This window comes from Xenopus laevis, chromosome 6S, assembly GCF_017654675.1.
Source record: "Xenopus laevis strain J_2021 chromosome 6S, Xenopus_laevis_v10.1, whole genome shotgun sequence".
Lineage (NCBI taxonomy): Eukaryota > Metazoa > Chordata > Amphibia > Anura > Pipidae > Xenopus > Xenopus laevis.
In genome coordinates this window covers 25,615,416-25,629,847 of record NC_054382.1, presented here as the reverse complement: position 1 = coordinate 25,629,847, position 14,432 = coordinate 25,615,416, and the positions used below count along the sequence as shown (strand labels likewise).

The window sequence follows — 14,432 nt, the reverse complement described above, 5'->3', positions numbered from 1 at the left end:
GGGTCACCATCTTGGAAAGTGTTTGTGACACTCACATGCTCAGTGGGCTCTGAGCAGCTGTTGAGAACTAAGCTTAGGGGCCGTCACTAATTATCCAGCAGAAAATGAGGTTGGACTGTAATATAAGCTGATGCTACAGGGCTGATTATTAAATTCTGATGCTAGTTGCACTGGTTTCTTTGCTGCCATGTAGTAATTATCTGTATTAATTACTAATAAGCCTTATATTGTGACATTTATATTCTATATGTACTGTATATTGTGAGTGGGTCCCTAAGCTCAGTAAGTGACAGCAGCACAGAGCATATGCAGTGAATCAGCAGAAAAAAAGATGGGGAGCTACTGGGGCATCTTTGGAGACACAGATCTTTACTGCTAAAGGGCTGTGGTTGCCTTGGGCTGGTATAGAAGCCCAAAACATAATGTACAACATTTCTAGCTACTTCTTTAGTAAAGCTTTAGTTTTTTTTTAATTCTTTGCCGAAAAGTCATGTGATTTCCCTTCCTGCCCCTAATTTGCATATGCAAAATAGGATTCGGATCCAAATCCTGCTGAAAAGGCTGAATCCTGGGCAATCTGGAACTGAATTCTGGATTTGTGCATCCCTAAATAATAATAATAAGAAACCCAAAGGCTCAAGCTAATGCTGTCACAGCGTCATTAAAGCCCTGTAAAAGTAAAGCACCAGACGTAGTGATTATATACAACCTAACAAGAAATGCCATGCTCTGAGGTCTTGAAGGGGATGTAAAGACAAAAAACAAAACAAAAAACAAAATCCCATTTTTACTTTCTGTAATATACTTTAATTAAAACATGTCTACCATTTTTATAAGAAACCTGACTGTATGCAGTGAAATTTCCCCTTCTTTGACTGCTGTGGATAGGAAACTTTAGACAGTCCCTAACTGCTCTGCAGGGATAGAATCATACTTTGAATCAGCAGGGGGAGCCCCCCCACCTTATTTCCCAAAACTCAAGCAGCTTTGTTTGTTTCCCTGTAGAGTAGCTCGGCCGTGTAGAGACTTGTTTCCGCAGACCCAGTGCAGTCTGTATATTCTGATTATTGATCAGTCTTGCTGTATCAGCTTCTATGGCTGATATTATTTGACTTCTGCTGTTTTGATAATTTTGATGATGCCTAAGCTTTACCTCCCAACTGAAGCCCAAACCACACTGAGCATGTGTAGGGTCTTGGTCTTGCAAACATTGTTAAAGTTACAAGATGACAGCCCCCTGCAGCCAACTTTGAAAGCATAAATCATTTTTTGATTAGGCTTCTGGTGCAGCAAGTTCATGTTTATGTTAAGCAAACAAGCATTTCTAGCATTATTCTATTTTAGACTTTAGTTACCCTTTAAATCACTGGTCAAGAGATGCCCATGGCTCACACTTCTGCCAGGTGCATTTGCAATGATACTTGGGAAACATACACAGCCAGTAATGTGATATAAAAGGGAGTCAAAAATGGGTCGTACAATTTTATGTGCTTGTTTTACGCCAACATGCTAGCGGCTTGGGACTTTATTTCCTTCAAATTTATAATCCGCTGGGTTTACACAATGAAACAGATGTTACACTGAAAGGGAAATTAATGTTAAATACCACCAATATGTAGAGATGGACACACATAAAGCTAGACATGTTCCCTCGTGCTTAGGTATTTTCCTATACCGTGAGAATTGTAGAAGAAATAACAATTTCTTTGAGCACTAAAGTGCCTATTGTTCGGCTCCACTGCCAGTAACCATAGGGATTCCGTAGGAGTAAATGACAGAACATCAACACATTTCAAATCACTGCTGGCCACCTGACAGTGTAGGGCGGAAGCACAACTATCTAGCAGTAGGGGGGATACACGAGAAAATCCAACCCTCGTACTCTATCACATCATGTGGCCATGTAACAAAGAAAATAGTCATGATGTGTTTTATATCAAAGCCATTCATATTGATAATTAAATACACAAAAGCCTAAACCAACAGAAGGCTCCATGAATGAACAGATGTGAAAGCTATCGAAAGCTTTTTGTTAAACTATAAGCACTGTGTTATCGCCTTGCTTTGGTGTCGGTAATTGAAGAAGATATTACGCAATCCAGAGGACAGCACAATAGTGTATCACAGGCAAATGCACAAGTGTATAGTGACTCAACCGATGGAAATCAACTTCACTTACAAGTAGTTGGATAAAGCATGAGAATAATGTATTTTGCATCGATTTGGTTCCTCTGAGCATGGGGTGGCCACCTGGCCGATATTTTACAGCCTGGCCGGTAAAAATTATGGTTGATCCCAATGTTATTATTAATAGGGAAAAAAAGATAAATATATAGGAAGGCCGGTATTTTTTTTTAGAAAAGGTCTCAACCCTATCTGAGCAGCAACCCTTGATTTACTGATTAAATACATTGCACAGACAATCCGAAGGTCTCAACTTGTTTCTTACAAGTCCATTCCAAACATCTTAGCAGAGCCTATAAAATATTGCTAGAAATGCTGTAGCCTATACCAGTTCAAAGTACAGGTATGGGACCTGTTATCCAGAATGCTCAGGGTTTTCTGGATAACATCTTTCTGTAATTGGGCTCTTCATACCTTAAGTCTACTAGAAAATCATGTAAATATTAAATTAACCCAATGGGCTGGTTTTGCTTCCAATAAGGATGAATTATATCTTAGTTTGGATCAAGTAGAAGCTACTGTTTTATTATTACAGAGAAAAAGGAAATCGTTTTTAAAAATTAGGATTATTTGGATAAAATGAGTCTATGGGAGACAGCCATTCTGTAATTCTGAGCTTTCTGGATCATGGGTTTCCAGATAACGGATCCCATACCTGTACTGCATTAAAAATTGCCCACAGGAGCTCCCCATATTTTGATTCTACCAGACTATCAGCATTTATTGAGAAATGAATATTGTATTGTATATTGTGAATATCGTGAGTGGGTCCCTAAACTCAGATAACTAATAACAACCCAGAGCAACTACTGTGTTCAGCAAAACAGAAGATGAGAGCTATTGAGAACAGAGGTACTGTACCTACTGAGGTATATACTGTATTTTCACTGCTAATGGGTTGTGGTGGCCCTGAGCTCATATAGAAGTTCAAACCATGAGTCAAATTCTTTGGTGAGCTTTGGTTCTTTTATTTAATACTACACTTAGCATGACTTGAATTGCCCCCTAGCAAGAATAAAGTGGTATGAGAAAATCAATACCAGAACCTTAAAGAACATATAAAGAGGTAACATTGAGAGTATTGTATGGGGCAAGCACCAGTGCACCTGCTGTCTCATGTCATGTATACAGGACTTTGCTGTGCTTTACGCCTTTAACACTTTGGAAAAGTGAATGAAGTGAATTCCATGTTCCCACAGTTGCTATCTTGAAAGATTTCTACCCTAATGCCCCCCTTACAGTTTGTAGCTTCCAACTAATCTGGCTCCTTTAAAGGACATGTAAACCCCCTCCACAAAAATCTAATCAGTGAACAGCCTCTTTATAATCTTTAGATAACTGCCACTCTGATTGTTAAAAGGTTAACAATAAGACTGCAGTATCCCCTCAATCACTTAGAAATCATTCTCCTCCTCTAACTCACTCTGCCCCTCCCTCAAGAATTTGCTTTAGCTGTTGACTTATGAGCATGCTCAGTTCTTCTCAGCTCAGATTTCTAAACACACCCAGTCTAACAGCCAATGAAGAGATAGCATAGCATTGCTGGTTCCCATCATTCAGTCAGAATCCTCTCTGCTCTGTGAACCCCTGCACCCTGATCCCCATTTTTAATTGTTTTAATTCTCTGCAAGGCATTGTTACCTAAGGCATTAAACAAATTTCTTCTAGTACCGAACATGTAACCATCACTATATGTATGATATACTTTTTTGATATATAGTAGTTACACCCCTGTAATAAAACAGTACCTTGTACTTAATCCAAACTAAGTCATGAGTCATATGTGTGGCAAAACAATCCTACTTTTTTTTTTATTTCGATCTGAAATATTATTAAATTAGCCAAATTTAAATTGGAGTTAGGGCAAGTTTATCTGTTGAAATAAGTCAAATCAACTGGACTTGCTGTTTTTTTCCTTGAAGAAAAAAAAAACACAGCAAGTCCAGTTGATTTGACTTATTTCTACAGATATACCATGACCTGGGTGAATATTCACAAACTTAGGGCAAGTTTGTTTCTGGTAAAATATGAGAAAAAACAAAAATGTTAGTAAATAACTACCTTATACACGTACCGATTATCTGTGCGTCTATGGCCACCTTTTGGCTTGGAATTACCTTAGCACCTAGTTATTGTATACAGACTAAAGCTGGCCAATAAGATCTGCTGACACATTCCTTCCAGGGCTCACCAATATTATTTTGTATATTTTTTTGTAACTTTCGGTTATGATTTTTTTCTTTTCTGTAATAAATTCATTTACTTTTTCTAAATTGGGTGTGCTATCCGTTACTCCTAATATTTGCAGCTAGACTTGGAGACCCTTATGGGGAGTCCCCTATGGATTACCACCCCTCATTTTGATTTTAGGGTGTGCGCTTTCTCTCTTTATATGGCAGTGTCTTCCACCTGTCTGCATACCTCATGTCAGCCACTCTCTCTTGATGCATTTTGCACCATTGGTGCTATCAAGGTTTGAAAATCATGAGCAGAGCCAGAACTAGGGGTAGGCAGAAGAGGCACCCGCAAAGGTGCAATGATGGAGGGGGGTGCTGGGCTGGTACCTCTTAAACAGTCGCCTGCCTACCCCTAATCCAGGCTCTTTAGCTCCTGCTGCCACTCTCCCCGATTGTGTCCACTCGCTTGCTTCTTCCCAAACCCCCGCATGCAACTCCGTATCTCAGGCGTTTACACGTTTGTGTGCACGAGCAGGGAGGCGAAGTGGCCAGCTGGGTTGCCTAATGCCCATGGTCCTTGGTCCTACTCCCTGATCCACCCAGCTATGCCCCATTATGTGGAAAAACTCTTCCAATTCATGCAAGCCCTGCCCACTCCAAAAGCCACTAATACTTTTCTATAGAGAGCAGCTGAATAAAATGCTAAATTACTCAAAAACCTTAATTTATCAAAAATGAAAACTAATTGCAATTTGTCTCATCATACTAAAAGTTATCTCAAAGGTGAACAACCTTTAAGGGTTGGAATAATGGATAATAAAGGGCTGTTAGTTACAAGGCACTGGGTTGCCAAACCTGCAAAGTAGTTTGAGCCATGTTATATTACATCTGGAGAGTAAAATAGTAATTATGGGTCCTTTGACAGATTTTAAACCTAGTGTTTACTGTTAGTATAATAACTGCAGTAGGCAAGCAGAAATTACCTGCATACAGCAGTACAATGCTCAGCTTAGGATACAATACATTTTCCTGTGTTTTGCTCTCAGGAAATTCCTCTGCGGTCACAGTATGTGCTGCTAGTGTGTCAGCAGGATACACAAAAAGGAGGGTTACCTCTTTGGGGAGAGGGCCATGAATGCTACCTGGGAGAGTGAAAGAACTGTGGATAAAGGTTACAGCCCAGCCAAGCAGAAATGAGTGTTCTGGCTATTATGTTAAGACATCCAGTCACCACAGCCTTTATGCATTATATTTTTGGCTTACTTATTATATTGGAAACATTTTTTATTTTGCACAGCCTATCGATTTACCCACAGCCGAAACATATCTGAATGAGTCACATGACTGGGCAGTTAATATCAGTGGCTAAACTTTGTTTCAGAGGGACAGAGGCAATAGAAAAGGAGGAGGGGTGTATGTCTGTTTGTTAGGCAGGATTTAAAAGCTTGTATAAAGGAGGAGGTGATGTTAGAAAATGAGACGGCAGAAGTCTTAAGCTCCCCATAGACGCGACGATTCTTCTTGCCGAACGACCGATTTTAGGGAAGTCCGACCAATCCTTCGAAATTATCGTGCGGTTAGTGGTATTCGAACGATCGTACATCTTACGATTTTTCGGCCGACATCTGTCGGGAAATTGATCGGCCAGGTCAAAAAATCTTTGTCGGCCCCAGTGCAATCTATCTATGTTTGCAGGGTCAAGCAGGCAGCTCCCCTTTGTTTTACTGGCAAATTGGTCTTTTTAGTTGATGGTAAATTCGTAAGATCATTCTGAGAAGATCGTGGTCTCACGATCAGGATCTGATCTTTTAAAAATCTCAACATCTATGGCCATATTTACGGGTAGAGTTCTTCAATTGTAGGCGTATGCTATAGACCCCTAATGTAAGTGAAGAGGAGGAGGAGGCTAAACGCCTGATGCAAATAGAAAAAGCTGCTAGTTTGGGCAAAGGATAATGGGGGATATTAATTAACTGACTGGAGCAACAGTACCGCCAGGTCAGTTAATGGGAACAAGTTTCTAAACTAGTTGCATGACAATTTTATGGCACAGTTTGTTGAGCAGCCAACCAGAAAAAATGCTCTACTGGATCTAGTGATCTCAAATGACCCAGAACTTATAGCAAATGTGCAAGTAATTAAACCCCTGGGTAATAGTAACCATAATGTTATATCATTTACTGTCTGGTACAAAAAACAATTATACACTGGGACAACAAAAACCATGTATTTCAGAAAAGCTAATTTTAGTGCCATGAGGGCTGCCCTTCAGAGCATAGATTGGGGTATTACGTTTTCAGCTAAAAACACAGAACAGAAATGGTTGTCATTTAAAATGATACTAACTCATTACTGTTCTCAATTTATTCTCTTAAAGAGTATATGTAGAAGCACTAAGAATCACCCTTTGTTGCTTAACATAGACGTAAAGAAGTTAATAGGAAAGAAGAGAAGGCATTTAAAAGCTAGTCTGTTGGGACAGAAGCTGCATTTAATGAATATAAACACTATAATATATGTTGTAAAACAGCAATCCCGAAGGCAAACATAGGAAATGGAGAGAGTATTGTAGCAGAGGATAAGTCTAACCCCAAACATTTTATAGTAAAGTATATAAATAGTACAAAGATGTGGGTTGAGAGTGTGAGGAGGGAGGGGGTCTATGTAGGGTAGGGGGTAGTTTTTTTTTTAAGTTTAGGGTTGAAATGGAATGAATGTGCCATAAATAAGATCAGTACTGTGGGTAACTCTTTCACATGGACAACCAGAGCCGTTTCTGACGAAGGAGCCACCTGAGGCGGCTCCTGCAATGCCGCCCCCCTCGCCGACTTACCTGTCAGGAGGGGAGGCAGGAACACTATTGCGGAGAGCAATAGAGGGGTTTAAACACCGGAAATTCGGCTCTTAAGGGTGCAGGAGCTGCTTTTTGCCGCCCCTGGAATCCTCTCTGCTCGCCTCATTGGCTGAGCACCCCTGTGGACAACTATGTAGCACTGACGATGTCATAGCTCCAAACACAGGTCCTAATGTACAGTTTTATCATTATCCATAATGTATAAAATATTTGTGAAATCAGGAAAGAAACATTTAGTTTATGCTCTGTATTGATGATGGAATATAAAGATAAACCATCTCATAAACTCTCCTTACTTAATCCAGCACATCCTACTGGCAAGTCTATATTTGATTGGCCTGTTTAATAAAATAAACAGGATTGCAAGTTGATGCTTCTGTGTTATTATTGGGGTAACTTCAAACACCCTAAATATTGCTGATTTTACAGTTGGGGATTAATGAAAACCCAGGACATTTTTAGGGTATTTTCAGTGAAATTAACTGTAGCAACATAAAGGAAATTATTTCTATGCATGGAATCATATATAAATAGAGGGGAATGTAGTTTACAAGGTCAGGTGCTGAATACACCAAAGCTAATCCTTTCAGCTGCACTCAGTGGTATAGATACAATGGTTTCCAATACCACCTCTATGCTGACGATACTCAGATCTATCTCTACTCTCCTGATCTCAACCCAGAACTCTTAACTCAGGTCTCTGCTTGGATGTCACAACACTACCTTAAATGAAACCTCTCTAAAATGGAAATGGTTCTCTTTCCCCCCCAACTAACACCCGTAACATCACAGAAGTATGTATCACAGCTAACAATTCCACTATCACCCTGTCTCCCCAGGCCCAATGCCTTTGGGTTATCCTAGATTTTGCCCTGTCCTTCACTCCTCATATCCAGTCATTAAATCATGTCACTTTCACCTAAGGATTGTATTCAAAATATGATTATTTATCACCCAAGATGCTGCCCTAAATTCTTATTCACTCTCTTCATATCACACCTGGACTACTGTAACTCTCTATTAATTGGCCTTCCCCACCAGAGACTGTCACCTCTCCAGTCCATAATGAACACTGCTACCAGGTTTATACACCTCAGCAACCGCTCCTTCTCTGCCATGTCACTCAACCAATTCCTGCACTGGCTTCCGCAACCTTTCAGAATAGAATTCAAACTAATGACCCTGACTTTCAAATTAGTTCATAACTCTGCCCCTTCTTACATCTCTGAACTCATCTCTAGATACTCACCCAACTGCTTACTACCATCCTCTACTGACCTGCTACTCAACTCATTAGTTATTACCTCCACACACGCTCACCAGGGCCGGAACTAGGGGTAGGCAGAGTAGGCACGTGCCTAGGGCGCAAAGTTGGGAGGGCGCCAGGCACGTACCTCCTCTGTCGCCTACCCCAAGTCCGGTTCCCTTCTCTGGCTGACTCTACGTACTGTTCGCGCTTTATGCGCTTATGCGCACGCGAGCGCAAATTCACGCATGCGCGCACACTAAATAGGCGCTGCGACTGCTGGGCCTGCCTAGGGCGCCTGCCCAGCATGGCCCGGCTCTGACGCTCACATTCAAGACTTTGCAAGGGCTCTCCCACAGTCTGTCTGACTTTCTCTTCCTGCTTTTAAAAGATCTCTTAAAATATACTTACTGTATTTAGAGAAGCCTACTCTCACTCTGTTTAGCTACCAAATGAAATACCATTTGCTACACCTCTCACCTGCTTATTTCTGATCTTGCCCACTCCCACACCTTGTGTCTCAATCCCTTCCCCTTTTAGATTGCAAGTTCTTATGCACAGGGCCTTCTTTACTTTTTGTATCGATTACTGGTCGCTATGTATGTAATTCTGTATGATCTATATATGTAATTCTGTATGTTCTTTGTCTATATACACATTTATTTTACAGCGCTGTGAAATATGTTGGCGCTCCAAAAATACACATTAAGATTAACAATAATACAATAAATCTGCCATACAGTATATTGCCCCATGTAATATGTAGTTGACAGCTTTGATATATGTTTATAGTGCAGTTCATTTTTTGAATTCTGTTTACATCTCTCAGACCATTTTACCATTAACCTTCTTGGCATTTAAAGCATGAAATAATAAAAATTGCTCAAGTCGTTTGCTCATAGCGAATAAATGAAAACTTTTTGCAAGATAGAAAACTGCATCTCACCTCTTACAACCATATTATTTTATTCTAGAAAATAGGTCATTAACAGGATTTACAGATATTTTATTAAAAGAAACTAGTACAACCCGCAAAGCAACCTGTTACCCCTGGGGCCTAGGACTGAATGAAACATTATATCCTTGACACGGTGCAGTTGGGTTATCGCCCCAAAGAAGTTAAGTGTAGAAGTGTAGAAGTACGATGGACGGACACTTGTAAGTCATTTTCATTCCATACAGGGAGGTCCTTCATGTGCCACTTGAGCCAGGTGGTCTAAACCAACTTATTTGACTGAAGATTACAGTCCTAGAAAATTTTAGGCAATCACACAGCCTCCTTTCTCCTTGAAGGGGTTCTTATCTTCTGGAATTCCCTTGACAAGAGGATCTTCTCCAGACTTGTCCACGATGTAGGTTTTAATTTCCTCACACATTTTAGAAACCTAAATGTAAATATAAAAGACCTGATTAGAAGCTATGAAATAGGACCAGAAACCTTCCTGTCTTTGGTTAATCAGTCGCCTAGAGTTTTCCATCTGCCCAAGAGGAATTGCAGTCACTTTATTGATGCCGGATGAAAGGAGAGGACAGATTTGTACAGCAAAATCACTGGAAAACCTAATTGTTCAAAATATTATTGCAGACGTTGCTAGTTTTCTAAGTGACCTTGATAAAGCTCGGAAACATATGCTTCAAATGGGATAAAAGATCTGTACTTACAATAATAGGATTAAGGGTATGGCTGTCCTAATCTCAGATACACTCAATTATACTGTAGCTGCACTTAATACATTCGGTGACCTACTAACTTCAGCACGGGTTTATTGCTAACACAAATTCTCATTGCTGAAGTCAGTGTTGTCTGTATTACTGAAATAGAACATATCTTGAAATGCCAGAATTTGAGGTTGTGTGTGGGGAGGGTTCAGCCAATCAGAAGCCAGCTCAGTGCCAAAACAATAGTTTTTGTCCACATGCCAGAAAAAAAAATCAGTGATAGTATAATGTTTAGAACATCTCCTAATCCAATTTGTCTCTAGTTTACTAGCAGCTGAAGGGCCATTTATATGATAACCAGCTCTCCAGCTGGTAGTGACAATAACTATTTGCATCCCTAGAGAAAGAATATTCCTGGGCATGTCTGTCCAACCAACTGCTCTTAGTCTGTTATTGCGCTACAAATCCTAGAAATGCCACAAGTTCCACAGAGCTGTGCACTTCTAAACTCTCTTTACATACGGTAATTGCAGTATTAAAAGTAGTGTGTTTAACCAAATTCTGGTAAATCTTACAAAGCAGAGTTTCAAATAATGTTGTGTTCTGATTGCAGTTTTCTTAGTGCTTGTTGAATGCAAAAGGGAAATTAGATTGTAAGCTCCTATGGGGCAAGGGCTGATTAAACACTGTTAATCACTGCATAATATAAAAGATATTATATAAATTAATAAAAATATATGATATTATATACAGGTATGAGACCTATTATGCAGAATGCTCGGGAACTGTGGGTTTCCGGATAACGTATCTTTCCCTAATTTGGACCTTCTTACTTAAAATCTACTAGAATATCATGTAAACATTAAATAAACCCAACAGAATGGTATTAAACCCCAATAAGGGTTAATTATATCTTCGTTTGGATCAAGTAAAATGTACAGTTTAATTAATATAGAAAAAAAAAGGAAATAATTTTTCAAAATTTTGGATAAAATGGAGTCTAATTCTGAACTTTCTAGATAACGAATTTCCGGATAACGGATCCCATACCTGTACTAATATACATAAACAGAATATACTAGAATATCATGTAAACATTAAATAAACCCAACAGAATGGTATTAAAACCCAATAAGGGTTAATTATATCTTAGTTTGGATCCCATACCTGTACTAACTGATACTAAAAATTGGCGATGCTTAAAACTAAATATAGAACAGGATTATATTCTATAATTTTTCGATTTGGAAGACCTCAAAAACACCCTTCAAACTTTAGCCAATAATGTGATATTAATTTTATCAGCAGGAAAATGACATCCAAACAGATTGAGTCCAGATGTGCGGATCCCTATGTAGCAGGTCAGCTTTTTAAATTTCTGCAAACTGTCATGAATTTACTTTCCAGCTTGTGCAGCAATATTGTTACTCAATCAGCCTGCGCTGCACAGTATTTGGGTGCCAAGCTGCTTCTCCTGCTCATAGGGTGCCTGCAGGTCCCCGGCTGTCAGACTTGACTCACCAGCTGTCGCTCCAGCTTCACTTCTTTCTTGAGTTGTTCAACTTCCATTTTTGCTTTATCCTTTTCTGTTAAATCGTCTATGTTGATGACCGGCATTTTCTGATGGGGGAAAAAAGGTACAATATATGCCGATGAAGTCTTACGCGAACTGGTCATAGTATGTGGCAGTCCCTACATGAGGACTAGTCTCCGAGGACATGAACTTACTTGTGCTTCTGTGCTCCAGAGTCCGAATCCTCTCCAACAGCCTCCTCGTCCACCTTCCCAAAGCCAGTCCAACAATAGCAGCTAGCTGTTTTTTAAAGTAATCTGCATAATCTCCGGTAATCTGATTTAATCAAAGTCTGCTATTCTTCACCACCAGAAAACCTATTTTTAAGTAAACACCAATACCAAAGCCTTCCCTAGTCATAATCATAAAGAACATTTTTAATCTGTTCATTTTGTTAGTTGCAATAGTGTGGTGTGTTTAAAAAGAAAAAAAAATTCTATTTGAAGTCCCTATTGGGGTCAACAGGGTGTAATAACTAAATCCATTTAATGGAGAGGCTCTTTAATCTGGCATTAGAAAAGGAATAGGTGTCAGTGTTAAGTGACCAGACCTCGCCTTCAGTGCAGGAGGCTGGGGAATTGCATCATGTTCCTACCGAGCACCACAGAAAGAATCGTTTTAATTGGGTTCCTGGAAATTAATAGAAACTCTGGCAATGCTGTTGTACTGCAATTTGTATTTATCTAGTTCTCAGCCGTAGCCTAGCAAGAGTGACCCCATGTTACCTGTTTGTTGAAATAAAAAGCATAAGGGATTATATATGTCCTGCCTGTCGTTGTCCTGAAGGATAAGAGTCAGTGAGAGTGTCTTGAACTCCCTCTACAACAAATGTGTCCCTGAGCTGAGCAAAAGGTGTTGACCCTGTGTTGTTCCAAAACAGTTTCAGAGCCAAAGTCACAAAGAGTCTGCTGTAAAGTAGAAAACTATGTACATGATTATCAGTCCTCAGCTGTTAATGAACTACAGTTCCCAGTCTCCCCAGACAGACAATGCTGTTTCTGCTTAAAAATAATGATGAGCAAATCCAGGGTGGTGTGCTTCACATAAATGACTGTGCACATGATCAGTCCCAAGTCTCTGGCTAAAGCTATTATGTAGTAGTTGAACCATACCTCCCAACATTTTGGAAATAAAAAGAGACAAAAATTTTTTTTGCATGTAGTGTAGCAATTTTTTGACCACACCCATTTTGTGGCCGCACCCACTAATTACCATGTTCATTTTACAAAGTTTGGCAGGTTATAAAAATTTTAAAATATTTCTCCTTATCTAAACTGTTAAAATTACTTATTTTCTTATCTCAAAATTGTTATAAAGCATCTTAGTTGCACCTGTTAGCTGTACTGGCCTCTCTGCCAAAAGCCAATTAAGTTAGAAACTTTGTTTCTTTTTCTGGATGTTCAGTGCAGAGAAAAGAGGGACTTTCCAGAACAAATGAGGGACCTTAGGTTGAGCTGTCAAAAGAGGGACTGTCCCTCTGAAAAAGGGACAGTTGGGAGGTATGCATAAAACCACAAAACAGAGCTGGACCAACTTAGCCAGGCTCCAGAGGCAACCAGGCCAGCCACGGCGCCGGCTGAGCGCGTGCTGGAGTGCGCATGCGCAAAATTGCACTCAGGTTCGCATGCACGAAATTACGATTGAGCGTGCATGCGCAGATCTGCATGTGCGCATGCGCAGATGCACAATTGGGGAGAAAATATCAGCGTCAGTCGGGGAGAGACGAGACCGGACAATGGGGTAGGCGACAGAGCAGGCACGTACCTGGCGCCCCCCCAGTTTTGCGCCCTAGGCACGTGCCTACTCTGCCTACCCCTAGTTCCGGCCCTGCTACAAAATGTTTCCAAACTGCCTCAATGAGGAGGCAAATTACAATGTGGTTAAGGCATTTTTAGCTGTGGAATAGCATAATTAATTGCCTTACCTTTCTGGAGAAGCTACTGTCCACAATTCCGAAACTGTTCATTGAAAAAAAAGGTTGCCATGTTGCCAATTTCTCATCGTCATCATCATACCAGCTGGATAACCTTTCTCGCAGTTGCTCAAGCTAGAATTTCTCCAAAACCCTCTTTCAAACCTCTTTTACCTTCCCATCAAATTAATTAACTGTTAAAATCCCAGCATACTGTAAATAGGAAGGCAAAGGGCTTGGGTGTGTGTACACTCATAGTCTAGTCTCATACCCCTTCTCCTTTTAGATTGCAAGTTCTATAGATTTCTCTATCAATCATTTTTTAGATGTCATTTGTATGTCCGATAAATACAACCTTTTATTGCATAGCACTGCCAAATATATTGACGTTTTATTTATTATCAGAAATAAAAATGACCAAATGAGAAAGAAATGAGCACGCACTCCTGGAGCCATCCGACGAAGTCTTGAATTTATTCCATATCGCTAAAAATACATGTCCTAACTCTTTTGTTTATACCAATACGTAATCATAGGCACCTATGGAATAAATTCAAGTTTTAACTTCATCGGCTGGCTCCAGGAGTGCGTGCTCATTTCTTTCTCATTTGGTTTTATCTTCACCCTAAGATACAGGTTGGGGAACCCGAGCCACTACCAGTGAATGAGAACAAGACTGATTTTACTTACACTAATCACGTTGTGTAGATTGTGCCCGAAAGTGACTGACCTGGAGTTTACACAGGCAGGTCAATCTCCTTATTGGGTGAGCCACAGTTTAACTTATTTAGCTGTCCCAAATTTAATGCTCGGAGTTTTACATTCCC

The 14,432-nt window shown here is 40.0% G+C and overlaps 1 protein-coding gene across 3 annotated transcripts; it reads right to left on the bottom strand.

The window, feature by feature from the left end:
- Positions 1-9,410: 9,410 nt before the first annotated feature.
- On the bottom strand, positions 9,411-12,003 carry gngt1.S (guanine nucleotide binding protein (G protein), gamma transducing activity polypeptide 1 S homeolog). 3 transcript variants are annotated; one of them, XM_041567481.1, is made up of 3 exons: positions 11,845-12,003; positions 11,642-11,740; positions 9,411-9,846 (listed from the first exon to the last, which is right to left on the bottom strand). In XM_041567481.1, exons 2-3 carry the CDS (start codon positions 11,735-11,737, stop codon positions 9,721-9,723), a joined length of 222 nt encoding a protein of 73 aa, XP_041423415.1. In that variant the 5' UTR covers positions 11,738-11,740; positions 11,845-12,003; the 3' UTR covers positions 9,411-9,720. The 3 variants fall into 3 exon arrangements, with proteins under 3 accessions (XP_041423415.1, XP_018124974.1, XP_018124973.1); XM_018269485.2 differs by having other exon boundaries at positions 11,849-11,993; XM_018269484.2 differs by lacking the exon at positions 11,845-12,003 and having other exon boundaries at positions 11,642-11,838.
- Between the last annotated feature and the right edge of the window lie 2,429 nt (positions 12,004-14,432).

What these genes read in the sequence shown, in the direction of transcription:
- gngt1.S (XM_018269484.2), bottom strand. Translation starts at nt 11,797, where the DNA reads ATGACCAGTTCGCGTAAGACTTCATCGGCATATATTGTACCTTTTTTC. An exon ending in TGAAGCTGGAGCGACAGCTG is followed by an intron (nt 9,847 to 11,641) that starts GTGAGTCAAGTC and finishes ATTTACATTTAG; the next exon opens with GTTTCTAAAATGTGTGAGGA.